The sequence below is a fragment of the Microtus oregoni genome, unplaced genomic scaffold (genome assembly GCF_018167655.1).
Source record: "Microtus oregoni isolate MIOR12 unplaced genomic scaffold, Mior012 000011F_ref0000422, whole genome shotgun sequence".
Lineage (NCBI taxonomy): Eukaryota > Metazoa > Chordata > Mammalia > Rodentia > Cricetidae > Microtus > Microtus oregoni.
In genome coordinates, this window is record NW_024543070.1 from 29,479,779 (window position 1) to 29,501,527 (window position 21,749).

General features: G+C 44.1%; 1 protein-coding gene across 3 annotated transcripts in view; it reads right to left on the reverse strand.

The window, feature by feature from the left end:
• Positions 1-21,749, reverse strand: part of LOC121453322 (microtubule-associated protein RP/EB family member 2) — a 138,171-nt gene that overhangs the window by 23,569 nt on the left and 92,853 nt on the right. For all 3 annotated transcript variants that reach the window (XM_041660003.1, XM_041660002.1, XM_041660001.1), the window contains 2 exons: positions 14,717-14,862; positions 10,525-10,738 (listed from right to left, as the gene is read on the reverse strand). In XM_041660003.1, coding sequence (XP_041515937.1) covers positions 10,525-10,738; positions 14,717-14,862 — 360 coding nt within the window. The remainder of the gene's footprint in view (positions 1-10,524; positions 10,739-14,716; positions 14,863-21,749) is intronic.

The window sequence follows — 21,749 nt, forward strand, 5'->3', positions numbered from 1 at the left end:
GGCATGCACCGTTCCTTTTCTGATGGTGGCGAGCCTGTGGAGTTCCAATAATACAATCTTATCGGGACTTCCCAGAAAAGAGTCAGAGCTCAGGAAGCGAGAGGATGGGCAGAGCACACTTCAGCTGCCCGGTCTCTATTCATCGCATCTGGCTTCTGTACCAGGGTTTGCTGCTTCTTCCAACCAACCACACGTTCACATTAACCCTTCCTTTTCCCTTCACTTCCCGTACCCCACTGTGTTAACTATGCCTCTCTGAAGTACCAACAGCACACAGTGCAACCACTTTCTCAGGCTGCCGTTTTCTCTTCTCCACAGCTGGCTAGGTTATACGGAAGCATGGCCCTTCTACATATGCTCTCATGAGGCAGAGCAGACACTGCCTCAGCCTTCCGATGGCTCAACAGGTCGGCAACATTAGAAATGATGAGTTCTGTAAACCTCTGTGACAAACAGTCTTGAACACGACACCCATTCCAACGATCTCTGTCTGCTGGTGCTTACACATTTGTATAACTCATCCTCGAACACACAGGAGTGGTGACCAAGCGTCTATGGCATAAGTGACAGGAAGGCACTACCCTCACCTTTGGTCGCTATATTTAGGACTCTTGCTAGTAGAAACACTAGGCAGATTTTCCTCCTGCTCACAAAGAAGTGCCTGCCACAGAGCAATTATTTTGGTGGAAAGGCCCATATGGAATGATGCAAATGACTTCCAACCAGAGTGGCCAATGAGAAGAAGGCAGGGAAACTCAGCTCTGAAGATGCAAGAAGCAATTACAGGCGACTCTTGCCCCAGGGAGCCTCTGATGAGAGCCTAGCCCCATAGTTACTGGGTTGCTGCCTGAGGACTACATATCAGAGGAACAAGCTGAGCTGTTTTGCATGTATGTTTGTATGTATGTATGTATATTTGGCAGATTTGTCCTCTTGGGCAGAATTACATGCCAGTTTTGTTTATGGGCTTATTCTTTACTTCAGAGATGTATTTGAATGGGAGAACTTAGAAATGAGAAATAAACATCTAGGAACAAGTGACTTAACATTTCCTGCATTTATTAACATGATAAAATACAATGCCTCTTCTTACTCAAAATGACTGCAGAGATAAATGGGGATAGTTTAGACTTAAAAATGTGAGTGGAGCCCAAGGCAGAATATAGAGCCCAAGGCTGTGTCTGTGAATCTGAGAGAACAAGTCCAATGAAGAGCAAGAGTTCTGGAAATCAGGGTCACACCTCAGATCTTGTGTCCCTCACTTTGCCTAAGTGACGGTGGCAAGTTACTGCGGCTCTGGTTCCAGTTTCCTAGATGCTACAGAGAGGCTGATATTAACATGCATCTATTGGGCTGCTGTGCTGCTAAACTAAATAGAGCACTCAGCGCAGGGGGTGCTCACTGTGCAAGACCCATGGATACGCAGGTAGTGGGGGTGCTCACTGTGCACTGTGCAAGACCCATGAATACACAGGTAGTGGGGGTGCTCGCTGTGCAAGACCCATGGATACACAGGAAATGGGGGTGCTCACTGTGCACTGTGCAAGACCCATGGATACACAGGTAGTGGGGGTGCTCGCTGTGCAAGACCCATGGATACACAGGTAATGGGGGTGCTCACTGTGCACTGTGCAAGACCCATGGATACGCAGGTAGTGGGGGTGCTCGCTGTGCAAGACCCATGGATACACAGGTAGTGGGGGTGCTCACTGTGCACTGTGCAAGACCCATGGATACGCAGGTAGTGGGGGTGCTCGCTGTGCAAGACCCATGGATACGCAGGTAGTGGGGGTGCTCATTGTGCAAGACCCATGGATACACAGGTAGTGGGGGTGCTCGCTGTGCAAGACCCATGGATACACAGGTAATGGGGGTGCTCACTGTGCACTGTGCAAGACCCATGGATACGCAGGTAGTGGAGGTGCTCGCTGTGCAAGACCCATGGATACACAGGTAGTGGGGGTGCTCACTGTGCACTGTGCAAGACCCATGGATATGCATGTTCTTTCTATTTTGTAAATACTTTTCTAAAGTTCAAGGAAAAAAGTTTGATTCATAGTAAACTGAGATTTGAAGAGTTATAGGACAACAGTGCTATAGCATTTAGAACTTCTGGTTCTCAGGTTTCAAAAAAAATCTAGTTTTAAAGAAAACTATGTAAATAAATTTGGTTCAAGAAAGCCAGATAATTACAAAACACAAACTGAACTAATTCATACCATCAGACACCACTAGGTGATCTTGTTTGACACTCCCGAGTTCTCGTTTCTCACATCTGATAGTCTAAACTCACGGTTATCCTGAAGTGTGGTCTTGTTTCTCACGTCTGATGTCTAAACTCACAGTTATCCTGAAGTGTGGTCTTGTTTCTCACGTCTGATGTCTAAACTCACAGATTCCCTGAAGTGTGGTCTTGTTTCTCACGTCTGATGTCTAAACTCACAGTTATCCTGAAGTGTGGTCTTGTTTCTCACGTCTGATGTCTAAACTCACAGTTATCCTGAAGTGTGGTCTGGCAGAGTCTTACTCACATCTTATGCTGCAGTTTTGTGACCATTACAGGTAGGTGCTGTGTTGTAAAACCTTGTCACCCATCCCTGCACCCTTGTCAATATGACAGTCCTGAGAGTGGAGGCCTTTCGGAGGTGAAGACGTCACAAGGGCAGAGACCAAAGGACGGAAGCTGTATTCTCAGAAAAAAAGCTCACTCAAACGGGTTTGCCTTGGGAACCACCGCTCATCTCAGGACACAGTGGGAGGGGTCGTCTATGGAGAATGCTGGTGGGAAGCAGGCTTTATCTCACACCAAATCTACAGCACTTTGCTTTGGCCTTACTGGCCCTCCTGTCTGCAAGGAATACATTTCTGTTATAAGCTGAGTTAATGCTACTTAACTATAGAAACAAACACAGACACTAGAAAAATACAGGCTTGGTTAGCTTTTAAGAAGAAATAATGCCTACTGGTATGTCTTAGTCATCTCTGATGTGATCTGTGTATAATGGAAAGCACACTTCTGATTTCCCCCTTTCTAACAGAGAGTAGGGGATTCCCTCTAGGAATTTAATTAGCTGAGCCATTAGAGTGTTTCTTTCCACTTTTTTTCTCCAGGCCTTTACATGGCTAAGGAACAACCATATGCAGCTTAGCAATGTAACAGTGCCTTACTGTGAGCAGGCCAATGGAATAGCGTGGCGGCAAGGGGCGGGACTTGAGTGAACTATATTAAGTCTATACATAATGAGGGCTCATGACAGCTATGGGACGAGATGTTCACAGTGCTTTCCTGACTTAGAGAGTCAGGAGAGGTGAGGAACAAAAACAAATCCTGGTAGAACCACACCCAGGCATCACAGTTAAAAACAAAACCAAAGAGAAGAAAAGCTTGGGGGCAGGTCGTGCACTCCTGTTTGGAGCCATAGCGTCATTAAAATACTTGACAGTGTGATTTGTCTAGTGAAAATACTGGGAATGAATCCACAATAAAGACCTTTACAGAAGAAAGCAGAGCTAAGTGGTATTTTACCACACAGCCTGTCACTGTAAGAAATGTTAAATGTTCTTCACTTTAAAGACTATGCGTAGAACTCGAATGTTCAGAAACGAAACTGAAGTGGGAAAATATAAAACTAAACTTTTTAGTAACAGAGGAAGAAACAGGAAACTAGAAATAATTTGGTAGATCTAAATCAGGAAAAGTTAGTAGTTACACTAAATATAAACACGCTGGTCACTCTAAAAGGCAGAGACTACCAAAATGAGTCAAAAGGCAGGGCCCAATCACATAGTAGTTAAAGACACACTTTACATATAAAGACAGATAGGTGGGTATGCGCCTTATTAAAAAGAAAGATACAGCATTCAAAGAGTAAATATAAGAAAGCAGTAGCGGCTATATTATCATTATCATCTTTAAGACACAGTAGTTTCAAAAACATAAGTTCAGTCAATAGGATGATTTAATCATAAACACATATATACTAATAAAAGAGCCTTCACAAGCTGAGCAGTGGTGGTGCACGCCTTTAATCCCAGCACTCAAGAAGCAGAGGCAGGCAGATCTCTGTGAGTTCAAGGCCAGCCTGGTCTACAGGAGCTAGTTCAAGGACAGCCAGGGTTGTTACACGGAGAAACCCTGTCTCAAAAAAACCAAAAAAAGAAAAAAAAAAAGAAAAAAAAAGAAAAAAGAGCCTTCAAAGCCAGAAACAATTAAAAGGAGGAACAGACAATTTCATAATCAATGTAGAAAGACTAAAAATCATTTTGCAACAATTATTTGAGCTAGGGAAGCCACAGATAATCTGCAGCACACGGTCAAACACCTTGGCTTGACATATTTGCCAAGCACTGCTCAAATGAAGAGCATCCGCATACATTCTTCTTAGAGGGATGTGATGCTTTAGCTGAAAGGGACACCGTGACTGTTGGGTTTCATTACCTTTCTTAAGAAACGAAACATAAAACCCAAGGAAGTAAAAGCAACTTTTCTTTCCCCAAAGGTGAGAAGTAATGTCTGTTTAGATTTCAGATGCTTAACCAGTGCTCATACACTGCCAAGCAAATAAACAGAGAAGCACAGTCACGTTTTAAGATTGCACCAACAGCCTGGAGTAACCGAATGGGAGTAGTCAATGTTCAAGACAGTTCCTTTAAAATACCATTAGAATTTACTGAAGTCTACGTCTGTGGACTGGATGAGTATTATTCCGACACCTCGCGGACTCTGCCTAGCTACCTTCTGTTTTGAAATCACTTTTTCCAGCATCTCTCCTAACCTGATTTTAAGGCTGACACACTGGTCTCTAAGGAAGAGAGAAAGCTCAATTCCCATAGCAACTCTAAATCCATCGCACGCATTTATATTTGGAGTCTGATTTAAATACATTAGCGAATGGGAATCTGCAATGTGTCTCAGTTGCTATGGAAACCATAACGTTGAATTTCCTTTTAAGTTTTGTAAGTCTTCGCACATTAAAAAAAAAAAAGCCTACCTCCCCAGACAGCTATCGAATTGCAGGTAGGATCAGAGCAATTACACTTAGAAACATCACGTTTCATGATGATGTACACACTTAACAGACAGCTGTCAGTGTGACAAGTGCATTTAAACACGGCTATGGATGGTAGGCCAAATCTATTGAAAACACGACTCCTCAAAATGTAGTCAGAATTGCTATTACCTGACAGCGATTCATTCTAATGACACGTGTTTATATTACTGTTGATTATAGTAGAGGTAAGCTGCCCACTTAGACAGATATCAACCAACTTTATGCTTGTGAGTCCTTAGGAGAAAAGTTTGTTTTTTTTTTTTTAAATTTGCATTGAAACGGCAGAGAAATCTAGCATGTTCTCAGAAAAAAATGCGCTGAATGTGTGGAGAGCATTTATTTTATACAGAAAACCATCTCTGGTGCGAGGCAACACACAGCATGGATGCTGGGAAAAGCAGGGTTTTCTTTCCCTGCTAGCATAGCCAGTGCCCTCTCAAGTACCGCTACGTGGGCATTACACTCCACATCACTTTCCCCCACTCTAATCTGGTCCCTTTGTCGCACAAAGCTTTGAAGCTGCCAGGCGTGCAAGTTAAATCAGCCTCAGGCATATCTGTGAGGAGAGATCCAGCCACAGCAAAATTAATCAAGTATTTCAAAGTGCCAGTCCCCATCTTGTTGCCAACTATACAAGCCATTATTTGCTTCCAAGGATACAGATAATTAAGAAGAGACCCAGGTTTAGATATGGAAACAGAATAGGGGCTATATGTAACTGATGTATCACCAGACGGGCCGCCACCCACTTTATCAACACTTTGATTCATATCAAGTCTTGAACAGAAAAGGCAGACCCGTGGTCTTGGGTGAAGGACAAGTCATGCACTGAAATCACATTATAGAGATTATGGCTCAGAGTTCTGAACAGAATTCTAAGAGAACCCTGAGACATCACACTCATCCACACATGTGAGACTCATGCAACAGCTGGATTTGAAACACATACCCCGGCTCGCATACTCTGACAAACTTTCCAGCTGAAGCCTTGGAGCTTTCCCTGCTCTTTGTGCTGTGTGTCCTGCCCTAATAAGTCACGTGCCAGGAGCTGATCTCCTCATGTTCTACTACATGTATGTAATAATAAGTCACATGCTGGGAGCTGATCTCATGTTCTACTGCATGTATGTAATAATAAGTCACGTGCCGGGAGCTGATCGCCTCATGTTCTACTGCATGTATGTAATAATAAGTCACGTGCCGGGAGCTGATCTCCACATGTTCTACTGCATGTATGTCCTAATAAGTCACGTGCCGGGAGCTGATCTCCACATGTTCTACTACATGTATGTAATGATGAAAAAGGCACAGACTCTGGAAACGTTCCTAGAAATCTTGACAAAAGCATGTGAATTCTATAAACAGTCTTTCAGCACCTCTCCTGACTTTCCGAGAACTTTTGACTTATTTTCTTGGCCATGTTCCCAATATCTGGATGCATGACTTTGTGAAAGTCAGAGCCTCCTGCATTTCTAGGGGCCTTTCTCCCATTATGGTCTTTAAAAACGATATCCCACATGTAATGTATGTCTTGTGATAATTTTGCTCCAATAAAATTTTACTGCCCCACAATGTCTCATATTCAAGACACATTTGATTAAAAGGGGAATGATTAATTTGTCTCCTGAAAAATACCATTCCTCCCTAAATAAAATCAAAAAAAATAAAAACCATCAAGGCATGGGGGCAGTATCAGAAATCACTACCTTCTGTGACAGCCCCCAAAAAATCAAATTTATTAAATGTTGGCTTTAATATGTTTCCCAAGTTTTATCACCTGAGAGGTTAAGCCTTGAGAAACATAGATTTCTCTTTTGGGCTCATGACATTCTGTCAAAATAGCACAAGTCCCTCTGTGGCTTTTGTGAGAGGATTGCCCAGCACAGCCTAATTCTGGATGGAAGAGTACAACTGTTAAAAAGGTTGAACAAACAAACGAACAAAAAATAAAGATGCATTATGATTGGGGAAGAAAAGTATTCTGAGATTTATTATTAGAATTTCAAAAAAAATGCAACAGTTTCAAAGCTACTCTGTCCACCAGAAGCAGCTACAAAAAGAACATTAAGAAGGGAAATAGCAAGGTGCCTTGGGTTCTCACCAGAGTCCTGTCACTTCACATGCCTCCCAAATCCCAGCTAAGGATACGCCATCAATATCGGCTCTACTCGCCACCAGCATCGGCTCTAGACACATCAGCATGGCTCTATTCACCATCAGCTTCGGCTCTACTCGCCACCAGCATCGGCTCTACAGCCATCAGCATCAGCTCTAGACACATCAGCAAGGCTCTATTCACCATCAGCTTCGGCTCTACAGCCATCAGCTTCGGCTCTACTCGCCATAAGCATCGGCTCTAGACACATCAGCAAGGCTCTATTCACCATCAGCTTCGGCTCTACAGCCATCAGCATCGGCTCTACTCGCCATCAGCTTCGGCTCTACTCGCCACCAGCTTCGGCTCTACTCGCCATCAGCTTCGGCTCTACAGCCATCAGCATCGGCTCTACTCGCCATCAGCTTCGGCTCTACTCGCCATCAGCTTCGGCTCTACTCGCCATCAGCTTCGGCTCTACAGCCATCAGCATCGGCTCTACTCGCCATCAGCTTCGGCTCTACTCGCCATCAGCTTCGGCTCTACTCGCCATCAGCTTCGGCTCTACTCGCCACCAGCTTCGGCTCTACTCGCCATCAGCTTCGGCTCTACTCGCCACCAGCTTCGGCTCTACTCGCCATCAGCTTCGGCTCTACTTGCCATCAGCATCGGCTCTATTCGCCATCAGCATCAGCTTTTTATTCCAACTCTTAGCCTGATGAAAGCTGCTGACAAAAGTAGGTTGACCAGCTTGAACTGCATGAAATTTTGTCTCCCAATCTCTTTGTGGCTTAATTTTCATCCCTTCGCTTCTGCTCCAGGAAAATGCATCTTCCCTTTCCCATTAACCCCTTAAACCGCTGACCTCATCTGCTCCTTCACATTCAGGGTCATGGTCCTCTAGTCTCTACTCTTTCTCTCACCCTTGGCTCATCAGAGATTCTTCTCTGACCTTACAAATCTGGTAATTCTGTGTTGTCCTTAAAGCAAACCCTAAGAGCACCGCCCTCCTATCCCTCCTGGATAACAACCAAATGCTTTTTTTTTTTAAAAAAAAAATCAATTGTATCCTTGATGAAGCTGTTAGAGGTAGGATCTTCCTCATGTCCACACCCCACGTGGCCTTGTTCAATTGCTGCAATCCAGACTCCAGTGCCCAGTGTCTCAGGGGACCAGTTCTCCAAAGGATTATTAATCACGCCCTAGGAGTCAGCTTTCTACATACCATTTTCAAGTTTCATTGTACACCATATTTCCACAATTAATATTCATGACCCTCTTTCTAGAAACTTCCTACTGTTTGTTCTGTGAGCCACAGATGAGGGAATTCTTAGAAAATGAGGACAAGGCAACATACTGCAGTTCTGTTTGGAAGAGAAGTGCTGGAGCTGAGGCCAAAAAAATTAGGGTCACAGTATGATTGTGGGAGAAAGAAAAACAGCCTAGGTCTATGCAACTTCCACACTGATGATGATTTGAGGCCTCTTGACTTTCTTGTCTGCGCTCATCTTTTTAAAAGAGGCGTCTTCCCTTCGTGTACGTCTAACCCCCAAAGATTTGTGCTCAGGGCTCTTTATCTATGTGCTCATTCATTCCAAAACTGGACTTGGATACTCACTCAGTGTCTTTTATCCAACTCATTCCTTAATCCAGTTCTTGTCTCATCATTCCATGAATGATTTTCAAGTTGAGCAATCCAGCAAACTCTTCCAGGCTTCATTTTACTTGACTTCTCGCAGAGTTAGAAACTGTAGATCATTCTGCCTCCTTCCTCTGCTTCCCTGAAAACCACCCCTTAGCGTCTTCCAATCTTTTTGGCATCTTCTATGCATTCCAGGGCAGTGTCTCCTCTACTCACTGGCAACTGTTAGGAATTCCTAAAGGCACTCTCTCCTCTATTATTCTGTATTTACTTCCAGCTTCAAGGAATGGGAACACACACACACACACACACACACACACACGTTATTTAGATCATCTTTTGGAGGTTACAAAGAAACCCGAAACTCGGTATGTTAAATACAATTTCTTGTCAGATCCAGCTCTCTCAGTACTTCCTGAATGACATCCTCACCCTTCCAAGTGTGGGAAACACACCAAAAAGTCACACTTGGCAGCTCATTTGCTCACTCCAGGATCTACCCTTTAACAAAACCCAATCCTGTTACTTCCTAAATACCTCCTAGAGGCATGCATTCTTCCTTCCATTGTGTTATTCCACGCGAGGAAGAGCTCATCACAAGACAGGAAGTATACACACTGATCTTTGTTATCTCCAACTTTATTTATTTATTTATTTGGGTTTTCCAAGACAGGGTTTCTCTGTGTAGCTTTGGAGCCTACCCTGGAACTCACTCTATAGAACAGGCTATCCTTGAACTCACAGAGATCCCTACCTCTGTCTCCTGAGTGCTGGTATTAAAGACGTGTGCTACCAGTGCCCGTCCGATTTTCTTTTTTTTTTTAAACAAATATTTCAAAAATTGTTTGAAGAAGTCAGATTTCCAAGGGATACAGATTGTCCGGGGTATATTCATGAATTCAGGCAGAAAAGATGGAAAAGGTTTCTATGTAGCGAGGAAAAGCAAGGCTAAAGCTACCTACAGCTGTAGCGCTCATGCCTAGTCCATGCTGCCTGGAGTACGGTGGGCAGGAATAAAAAAGAATCTGCATTGTAATAGCTGAACAACGGGCTCTGCATCTGGCATGGAAAAAGGTTTCTGAGAACATCCCTGTCAACGGTCTAGCAGACAGCTGGCAGTTATAACCAGGACCCCATTTCCCAAGCGCGCACTTTATCTAGTAAAGTTGGCTGTTTATGGCAAGGATATTTCTAAGATATTTTAGAGAATTTTTTTTTAATCCACAAAAAAGTCAAAAAGAAAACTCCTAAAGTTCTAGGTATGTATCTGCAATTATTTTCCTTTTTAGGACACGGATGCATAATAAACGAAGGCTCCACATTAACACACAAAAGTGACCACTAATTTCCTTTGAGTGCCTATAGAAAATGATCCGCGCTTAACAGTACATGTCAGTGCATATTATGGTCTGCCTTGCCAGCGATTAAGCAGTAAAAATATTTTAATCAAAATCTAAATAGATTACTTAAATTTTTTTTAGAAAAAGTAGAGAGAAAACGAAATCTATCCCCAGGGTATTATCTTAACAGCCAGAGACACAGCATATGCGCCTCTGTCTTTTTAATACCTGAAATCAAGATCGTCAGACTCGTGACATATGGGTCACAGAAAGATCAGCATGGACCCAGACAACACTGAACACCAATCAAATGTAGGAAAATACTGACAGTTGTAGACAGGTACAGGCTGAAGCATGGCAGAGTCGGAGCCGCGCGCTCCGAGGAGAATGACCTACCTGCTGTGGGGGAGTTTGCGTGGTGAGACTTCTTGGGCAGGTTGAAGATCTGTTCGCCAGGGTCAGGGGGAGGAATTGCATCTTGCCCTTGTCGCGCCTCGACAGGATCATACTCCTTCCCATCATAGTTAGCATCGTAGAATTTCTTAAACCACTGAATAAAATCCAGGTTGTCTTGGAAACGCCCTTTCACCAGCTTCTCCACTGGAATTACCTGCAACGTCAGGACACTATGTAAGTCACGAATCTCAGGTTTCTGTAGAGTGTTGTGCAATTATACCCTAAGAATTGTTTGCAATTCTTTTGTGAACAAAATTTAAGATTTCTTATTTATGTACATTTATGTTCGTGTGTGTTTGCTTGCTTGTCTGTCTGTGCACCATGTGTGTAGAGAGCCTGCTGAGGCCAGAAGAGGTCACAGGATCCCCTGCAACTGAAGTCACCGATGGCTGTGAGCCACCAGGTGCTGGGGATGAAAACCGAACCAGAGTCCTTGGTAGGAGTAGCAGGTGCTCTTAACCACTGAGCTGTCTCTTTGGCCCATTGCCTGCACTTCCTGACCACTGTTTCTCTCTACCTGTCTTCTCAGCAATATTCTAGAATTGACACAATTTTAACTATTTCAAAAAAAATCCAACAGAGTTGCTTGTATTGGAAAATTTAATTCTTCCTGAATAACTAAAAAAGGAATATCCTTAGGCGTCGAGAGGGGGCAACCTGCCAGGTCTGGTGGTAGCACAGCCTGTAATCCCAGTCCTTGAGAGACAGGCAGGATTGTGAGTCTCAGATGGAACTGGGCTAGACAGCGAGGCCTCATCTCAGAAAAGCCAACATACAAAACAGGTGACTTCTCTCGTGTGGAGGACATTTATAGTTTAGCAGTCTCCCCACAGAATCTACAGGCCTGGGATGTTGTGCTGTCTCAAACCTGAAGCGCTTTCCTACTTCTCTGTAAAACCCTGGCCGAGTCATAGTGACATAAATTCTTGTTAGGATTAGAGCTAACAGAACACAGGAACCAGGGGCAGGTCAGGGAAAACAGGTACTGAGTTGATGGGTCATGTGGAACAGAGCTCACTGAAATGTAGAGGAACAAGCATCCCAACTAACATAGGGCAGGAGCTAAGGCTCAGGGGAGTGCAGAGACAGAGAAGAAGAGGCTCAATAAGGGGGTCGTGGGAGCACACAAAGAAGGTGCATGCATAGTATCAGCTTTTCAGTGTAACCTTCCAGCACAGAGTCAGCCAGGATTCCCTGCCGACTCTCGCAGGAACCTCTGGGATTAAGACAAAGCGAGGTGTGTGTGTGTGTGTGTGTGTGTGTGTGTGCGCGCGCAGACTTGATTGCTTAACTTATTCAGTGCACCACTATTGTTTTTATTAAGGAAAATGGAATTCTCCCAGCATTCTCCCCACACAGCACAATGAGTAGACTTTACTTCTTCCATCACTGGGTGACAACTGATTGGGAACTATGAGAGTGGCAGAACTAAGTTGTGAGTCAGAATGCAGGCGTGTGGTGTGAGTGATTCAGACAGAAGCCCAGTGTGCAGGAAACGCAGCTCCATAGCATGACAACATGAACGGAAACAGAAGACACCAACCCTGCAGCAAGGCTCTACCACCTTGGAAACCATAGGCCACTGATGTCATAGAAGCCAAGAGGGCCACTTTAGAAAGAACAGAAAATGGCGGCTAGGGCTCTCTTCCACAATCACTGACTTCCCTAGCTCTGAGCAGGTGGCTAGGTTTCCTGCACCAGGCATGCTTTTCCTACTGTTAAAAGTATCCGCACCACTGGTGTGCTCTTGGGGTTATCACGCTGCTGTTGGTTGTCTCCCTCCCTTGGAACTTGCATGGGACTTTTCTGGCACATGAACAGCGATGAATAAAAAAAGAGGCCATGAATTTGAAAGATCTCAAAGAGGGGTGAGTATAGGAGGGACTGGAGGGAAGGGAAGGGAAATGATAAAATTATAGTATAACCTCAGGAGAAACAATTGAGGAAAAAAAAAAAGAACAGAAAGCCCTTGTGTATCAACCATAACTTGGAAGAAAAAGTGAGGGAAGCGCCTTAGGCTACACACTCAGCTAAGTCATCAGTGATACATTTTCCAAAAACATTTAAGTCAGCTGCAACAGAAACTGATACAAGATACAGAATAAAGGAAATAGAAGTTTCTGGAAGGACATTGTTCATCAAGCTGCTGCTGGTCCTGGAGGCTCGGGTGCTGCCATGCCCTCCCTCCTCTCGCTTCCCTTGAACTCTCAGGGAGAGACTCCCTGCCCTGTTTGCACTACCATGGATATTTTATCACAGCTGACGTCTGCTGAGTGTTACTGTTGGCTTTTGGAGAGACTGAACTGGTAAGGGATGTGGAGTACAGGGTCCTTCACGGACAACTGAAGCAATGTGTCCGCTGCCTACGTGTGAGGCTTTTACATGGCAGTGGCATAGCAGCTCTGACTTCTGTTGACTTCTCCTGGTTTCAGGGACAGAAGCTTCAAGTGGGCCCTCTAAAGCACTAGGTATGACAGACATGAGGGGTGCACGACAGGGCGTCTCTCTAGGGACTTGGGCAGTCACAGGGTCCTGATGCTTCTGGGGCTGACAGGCTGGCGAGGCCAAGGCCAGTCTCTTGCCATTGCAAACTTGTTTGTCAATATTCTTAGCTCGGCCATTTTCTGTGTGTTCACTTATAGAAAGATGCACAAAGCTTTCTGATTTGATTACAGCAAGTTCCAGCCAGAAACCCACGGATGGGTGTTTCTTCTCTCTAATGTACAAGTGCGAATTTAAAAGTAAGGAGAGCCCGCACAACTGGGTGTGTGGGGGAAGGAGCTACTTGGAGATTAGCCTCAGCAGAAGGAATAAAAATTAGGATCTTTCAGAGAAACAGATAATCTGATTTGAGAAGGGGTCTTGTGATGTCCGGGATGTTCTCAAACAGTTAGGCTTGAGCAATCCTTTTGCCTTAGCCTTAGGAGAAGCTGGGACTAACCGCTACACCTGGTTCAGGCTGTACAATTTAAAACAAGCATTCCTAGAAGAGAAGAAGCCAGGTTTAATCAACATCGTGGTGAGAATGCTCCTTACCTAGGAAAGTGATGAACCATGCTAGATTATTAAACTTTAACCTTTATCTCACAACCTAGTGTCTGTTTTCTATCCTGTAGGCTTTTTATTCTTTTTATCAATACTGTTTTTTTTTTAAGAGTTATGTTTCTCCTCTGCTGGTTTATCTCTTTCCCCCTTGTTTGAGATTCATGTCTTGTCATGCTTATTCATTCTAGGAGGCATGGCCAGTAAGAGAAATACCCTAAATAAGGAAGACATATTACTAGCAAACATTTGACTAGCACCCGGCTCTCCCTGAGAGACCAGCGGGTCTTAGCCCCTCAGTCCCTTATTGGGAGGAACAGGACGTGAGGACCGAGACTTCCATTTGTGTCACCTGGGGCAAAATTATACTTCAAAGGAGAAAAGCAACATTCACGGATGTTGGGATCTGAGAGGAGTGCTACGCTGGACACTGTTACAGACACCTGCTCACTAGCGTGTCCTAACCATGAGGAAGGAGGAGCCAGCTTAGACACCCAGAAAATGACCCGGACCGGCCAGTCAAGCCCAGAGTGGTTTCCCTGTTAACAAGTTGTTTTTCCCGAAGGAACAAAACATCCACAGAACCCCGAGGCCTCTGGTAAACAGAAAGTGTCTCATTTGCAACCCAGAGAAGCTGATGACCCACTATTATAACATTCAGGACTCTTGCTAAGAGGTTTCTGTCTAATGGCTGCTGGGTTAAGGATTTCTTAAAACTAAAACCTCACAGGAATGGGGAAACTCAGGGCTGCTGTTTCTGTATGGACAGACCCCACATGGTGAGATATCTGAGTATATACCTCATAGATATGTTCTCAGACTTTTTCAGTTTTGATTACTACTACAGGGTGCTGGCTAAGATACAGGCAGTTCTCTTCCAGAGGACTGGAGTTCAATTTCCAGGACCCACATTGGGTAGCTCTCGGTCACAGGTAACTCTGACTCTTGGGGAATCCTATGCCCTCTTACGGCCTCTGCAGACACTACGCTTACATGTACAAACCTACATACACACAATTTAAAAACAATAAAATGCTGAAAGCGATTTTGAAAAGAATACATTTGAGGGAGGTACTAGCAGGCTTCTTACCTTATCAACATTCATCCGCTTAAACGATGCCTGCAGAAGTTTAAAATTGTGGATATACTCATGCTCCAACTTTGCTTGGAATTTTACTTTCTTCAGACTGATACAGCCTGGGAAGAGCATGTCCATGAACTGGCAATAGGCGGCTCCTGCAAAAAGATGAGAGGCAGCGATGAGTCTAGCTGTACCCCGGATGTGATGGAGGTCATGACTGGCACCATGATACACAGCAGTGCCTCCTGCACACATGTCCCTTTTATCATTGCACTTACACCTCCTCAGCAACAGGGGCTGGGTACCAGGGGGAAGAGAGCCCACCACAACAGTGCATCACCTGCCAGGGTCACTATGCATTCAGTTCTCAGCACCAACTGTGGATTCCTCCACCGATGCCGGAGAATCCATGGTAAGACTCTTGCTGCTTCTATCAGAGGAAAGAGACACAACCTTGCCCTTCTATCTAGCTAGTGTCCTGCTCCCTGTCATCAAAATCAACTTAAGAAAAAGCACAGGGCATATAACCATGAGAGAGGTACACAGGTTCTCAGGGGATGTGTGGCCCAAAGACATAAATCCATGCTGTTTTACAGCCATCTTGGGAAGCGACGGGGCTGGAAACAGTTATCACTAAGCCATCTAAGACCAGAAGCAGCTGCTTGATGATCTTTTCAGCCCAAGAGCACCAGGCTTCCCTCATTAGCATAAAGAGGAAGTCAGGGATCACCTGAGATACACAGGCGTCCAGAGTCACGCTGTTTACAACAGAGAAAAGTACACAGAAATGTTCGCTAGGACCCCCTTGAACAGGAGATGGTCTTAGAGGTGTTTACTTTTAAACATGAAGGAAGAACTACTGAAACATGCTGATCTCAGCTAGAAAAACCCTAGCAAGATGGCATTTCCTTGGCCCTTAAAGGTAAAGACTAAGGGCGCTTAATATGAGAAACTGTCATAGTGAGTCCTGTCTCGGAAGAAGAGGAGCCGAGTGCCAAGAGCAGGGACAAGGGGCATGACACTTAAAAACTTTTCTTTCTTTGCTGTCTCCAGATAGCTTGCTCTGTTTCCATGACGGGCTATTGATTAGTCTTTCTGGACCATGAAGAGCCTCCCTCATCATTTATCATGGAGGCTTCTGGGAGGCCTTGTCTTTCAAGTGACAGCCTCCCCTTTGGCTAGGACACTAGATTTATGCTAAATTTATGCTAAACCCTCTACTGAGATGGAGTCCCAGAGAAGAGGGGACAAAAGACTGGGGACTGAAAGGTTGCGGAACCGGAAATGCTGTGCTAACTCATTCTTTGTAGGTAAGGCAATGAAAAATGCAACGGGCATCTGGCTTTCCCTTAGATGTCAAAACTGTGAATTAAGAGTTTCTTCCTAAGCAGATGGCTTCTCTTAAAAATAAGACAAGGCATAGCAAACCCAAAGCCAAAACACTGTGGAGGTAAGGATTCTGTGCGTGTGTGTGGTGGGGAGGGGAAGACACATTCAATTATCCAGTCCTTTTAAAAGTGTCACCAGATGGAGCAAACTCCAACCCCTGCAACATAATCACACAGGTGTGGAAGCTCTGCCGTGACCCGCTCTCTGTAAAGCTAGCCGCATTTTTCTAGAGTTTAGCATTAAATTTGCCTCTGAAGACCCGGATGCTACATAGTCTCATGAACTAAACATCCAAGTGCTCCACTTTCCAAATTTAAAAATAAATAACACTTTTGTGTGTGGGGGGGAAGCACACAGTGAGAAAAGCTGAAAACCCATCTTTAACACCTGTCACCCAAGGCTAGCTAACCCCTGCTTGTATTGTGGCATTCGCCATTCTGATCTCTTAAGGGGTGGGGTTATACATTTATTCATTTATTTTTACTAAAATGCAACAAATAGTTTTTAAATGCAATTATTTCTGTATTTATTTACACTTGTTTCTGTGGTGCTGGGAATCAAACCAGGGCCTTGTACACGCTATGCAAGCAATCTGCCACACCTTGGGTCCTTTGGGTCATCTGATATTCTCTATCAGTGTTTTAATGGCACTCTGGTATTTACATCATGCTTAGCAAGTTCCCTCAACCAAGATCCCATAAATATGCATGCACAGTTTCTGTAAGTGCTTTTATGATCTCCAGTTTTACATTCAAGTTCTGGATCCATGTGGAATTTATTTTGGTTTGTGATAGAAAGTATGGTTCTAATTTTAGTCATTCCAAATGTTAGTGGGAAGCTGTCACTTTTGACTCCTCTCATTTGGCACTTCCTTACCTAGAGAGACGCTTCAGGACCCCACCTCGTACCCCAATAGTTGAATGTACGTGGGTCTCCTTTTCCTACCTCCACATGACCTGAGCTCTGCTATGGAAAGTCCTGCCTCCATCAAATGGAGGGAATGAGAGAAATACAGAGATAGAGAGTTTGTCGTGGTAGTAGCATGTCTAGACACTGTGAAATGACAGAATGGAGCATCCTAGTCTAACTATCCCCTTTCCCCAGCACAGGGAGGTTCCTTCACTTCTAACCTTGGCTTTCCATGGATGCTGAGTGACCCATCTTTCCTAGAAATTCTTTCCTTCATAAGCTTGCTAAGAGTACTTTCTGTAATGTTCACCCCAAACTGACAACCGATGAAGTTAGCCAGGTTCTGACACCACCGAATGGACTCTGTCTTTACCAGATTTACTTTCCCAATGCATGTGCTGAAGGCTCCTTCTCTCTCTCTTTTCATCTAGGAAAGTCATTTTTAATTGTCATAATATGCAAGATACAAGATATCTGGGTATACAGTTGGAAGTCTTACTGCTGTTACTATTATAATTTTGTTTAAAAACTAAAAACAAAGAGGGTATTAACATATCTATATTTTCTTTATATGTATCCATACTCACTTAAATTATCATATTAATAAATATGTCATTTTGGCCGTGAACTGTGTGGTTGCCCTATCTTCTAAATTACATAAACTCTATGTTCTATATTAATAGATCTTGTGTTTTACAGCTTCTCCTCTTTTGCCAAGTCATGGTGGTACATACCCTTAGTCTAGCTCTCGGGAGACAGAGGTAGGTGGATCTGAGTTTGAGGTCATCCTGGTCTACAGAGAAAGTTCCAGAATAGCCTGATCTACACAGAAGAACCCTGTCTTGAAAAACTGAAACTAACCAAACAACTTCCTTTCTCTCAAAATTAAAAGAAATAAAGTATTCATTTTAAAAAGCACACAGAAAATAGCCCATTAGAAACATTCAGATACAATTCATATATGCAGCCTTTGAAAGCCTGTGATTCAGTCAGTGGGTTACAACACATTCACAGGACTGTAAATCCAATAGCAGGTATCTAATTCCAGAAGATTTTTATCACCACACACAGATTTCACAGCCACGGGCAGCCACTCTGCGCTTCCCGTTCCCTCCACCCCAGCAACTGTTACTCTTCTAACTTTCCGTCCATCTGCATCTCCCCAGATTTCACATAAAGGGATCATTCGTTTTGACCATTGAGCTTCGAGGTTCACTGGAAGTCTAATCCTTTTTAAGATAATATTTCATTATACAAACACACCATATTTTATCAATCCTTCCATCAGTCAGTGGGCATCTGGGCCATTTGGAGACTACTGGGTAAAGCTGCTAAGAACATTTGTAAGTTCTTGAGGGACATATGTTTTCATTGGCCGTAAGGTGGAATCTGTGCTGAGTCACGTGGGGTCTCTGTGATAAACATCTTGAAGAATTGCCCATCTGTTTTCCAAAGCAGGCACCATCTTATTTTCCCACCAGCAATGGGCTTCAACCCCACACTTGCTATTGTCTGTCCATAGTCCACTAGCTGTCCTAGCGGGTGCATGGTGCCTCATGCGGGTTTCGGTGGATTTTGCTAATCACTAATGGCACTGAATAGCTTCCTAAAATGCTCGTGGGCCAGTTGTATACTGTCTTTGGAGGAATCTTTGCAGATCCTTTGCCTGTTTTTAGCTGAGCTACTCGTCTGCTTAGCTGTGGGAATTCTACGCTCTAGACTTAGTTCTCTTATCAAGGCGTGTGATGGGCACACACTGCCTGCTCTCCTATCGCCAGAGTGTATGCTTTAAACTTTGAACTCATTCCATTTAACCTTAAATTGCTTGTGCTTTTATTGTCACGGTTAAGAAACGGTTGATTGCACCATGGTGGTGGAGATCCACCTGGGGACATTCATTGATGCCCATTTGCTTTCTAGCTGCAACTCCCTTTATGTCCTTGGTCACTCCCATCTCGAAGTTGTTTATCTGTGATGGTGGGGTGCATTTCTTGGAGGAATAGATGGATCCTGTTCTTAGTCGTCTGCTAGTCTGTATGCCAACTGGAGAGGTGAGACCTTCGGCATCCAGCCACCTTTGAAAGGTGTGTGTAATTCCTGCCGTATGATTGGTGCTTCGACATTCCTCGTTTGCTTAGCTACTCTTTTCACATGGTCTGCTTTTTGCTGTAACCTCTTGGATGTGTTAATTTTTTCTTCAGTGTGTAGGGGATGTTCTGTGGTGCTGAATGAGCAGCCCAATCAATTAATGGACTAGTGAAATAAGCCGCCGGTTCTCACAAAGCACAAATGGTCAATGAATGTATGAAGAAGATGCTCAATTTCAATAGTTATCAGAGAAGTGCAGATTAAGCCACACTGAGATTCCACCTCATCTCAGTCAGAATGTAACCATTAAGTGAACAAATCCTAACAAATGTAGATGAGGGTGCCCGGAAGAGAACCTTTATACACTTCCGGTGAGGAACAGAATACACTGTTTTACCCAGGTAATGGTGGTGCACACCTTTAATCCCAGGACTCTGAGCTGAGGCCAGCCTGGTCTACAGACTGAGTTCCAGAACAGCCAGCACTACACATAGAAACTGTCTCAAATAAACCACTATTAAATATATATATTGTGTTCTTCCCTCAAGACTGCTACTGGCCACAGATGTTTAATACTAAGGAAATACTCTTAAATTTTCCTAGTAATTAAATTCCACTGAATTTTATTAACTACTATTTTTACAGAGATAAAAATCTTTTCCTCTTAATTTGCTATGACCAATCATATCCATTGATTTTTTTTTCTAGTCCTGGATTCTTTGCATTTCCGGAATAATTCCCGCTTGCTGAGCCTTCCCTGCAGCCTGGCTTATATTCACTAACACTTAGGATTGGATGTACATATTTACAAGCGAGCTGTCTGAGGCGTTGTGTACTTACTACCTTCTGACCAAGGTTCCTCTACCCTGGAAAGATAAGTTGAGAAGCATTTCATATTTCTGAAAAGCTCGAGGCTGAGGCTAAAAATAGGCGGTGTGGTTGGAATCCTAACTGAGTAATTTACTGCCTGTGCGGCCCGAGCTTTTCACGCCTTCCTTTGCGTCTCAGAACCATCTGGACATCGGAACGGAAGGGCAAATGCTCTGTGGGAACTGATGTAGAAGGAACATAAGTGACACCTGAGCACCTTCAGCGAGGACGTCTACGCGGACACTTCATTGCCATGACACGTATCAGCTTTTCCAGAGCTAGAGGAGACCCTGAGCTGGCATGGGAGCTGTGCAGACATCATTCTGCTGTCACAGCTGGGTGCGTGCCCTCGGTCACTTTCAGGTCCTGGTTCCCTGCACCTTTTAAGGGGCACGCTGCTAATACTTCATGAAAAGGATATCTTGAGGGCAGCTGAGGCCATCAAGAACATCACAGGGACAGGAACTTCACCATGGCATAACCCAAACAAGGTTCCTATCAAATGGCAATTTGATGGGAACTTGAGCTCTGGGTCACAGTTCAGCCCGCTTTCTCTCTGAGTGACTCCTGCAACGACCCGCATCCTCTCATGCAAGTTCTCCTCTGCAAGAGACCAAGCCTTCAGAAAATGTAAATACAAGATGAATCAGAGCAATCAAACGGGAGGGTGCCACGTCCACAGAGAGGCTGAGTATAGGTGTCACTCCAGAACCCATCAGTCTACAGAGAGGCTGGGTATAGGTGTCACCCCCAGAACCCATCAGTCCACAGAGAGGAGAGAATAGGTGTCACCCCAGAACCCATCAGGTCACCAGATCCTGGACTTCAAGAACAGAACACGTGTCACAGCAAACGGGCATTTTTAGATGGAAAATTTCAGGCAAGAGAAAACAGCATTTAACAGCACAGCTATGGAACAGACTACACCAGAAATATAAGATACAACATGCATATTTATATAAAATCTGTGAGTGGCTGCACATGGATGTTCATCACCCTAAGACCTCACAGAACCCTTATGACATGCTGTCTTTATGGTTATGCCATCTTATCAACTTGGGATCAAGCTCAGGGCATGATCAGCTATCAACAGCAAAGTGAAATTTAAACACTGACCTGAACTGTAGGATTTTTGTTTAAGATTCATTCATTCATTCATTCATTCATTCATTCATTCATGTGTGTGTCTGTGTATCTGTGTATGTGTGTGTGTATATGTGTGTCTGTGTGTATGTATGTGTGTATCTGTGTGTGTGCATGTATGTGTGTGCGTGTATATGTGTATAAACATATATATATATATCACTTTCAAGCAAAAACTCAAAGGTTCAAAGAATTCGTAAATCTTGTAAATTGCGATTCTTAGAGGGATTACAAGGGAATACAAGAGAATACACAGACTTCTTTTCTTTAAGACAAGGTCCTACCACATAGGCCTGGCTGGCACAAACACCAATCCACTTGCCTCGGCCTCCCCGCTGAGATTATAGGGGCGTGTACGTCAACATCCAGCATCCTTCAAGCTGGTGTTGGGAACATCAGTTATACCACCTGTGCTGGTTACTTTCCTGTCAACTCGACACAGGCTGGAACCGTCTGAGAAGAGGGACTCTCCATGGAGAAGATGCCTGTGTAAGATTGCAGTAGGCAAGGCTGCAGGGGCTTTTCTTAACTGATGATTGAGGTGACAGGGCCTGGCCCACTTTGGGTGGTACTTCTCTTGCCAGGTTGGTCCTGGGTGTCTAAGAAAGCAAACCAACCATGCCAGAGGGAGCAAACCAGTAAG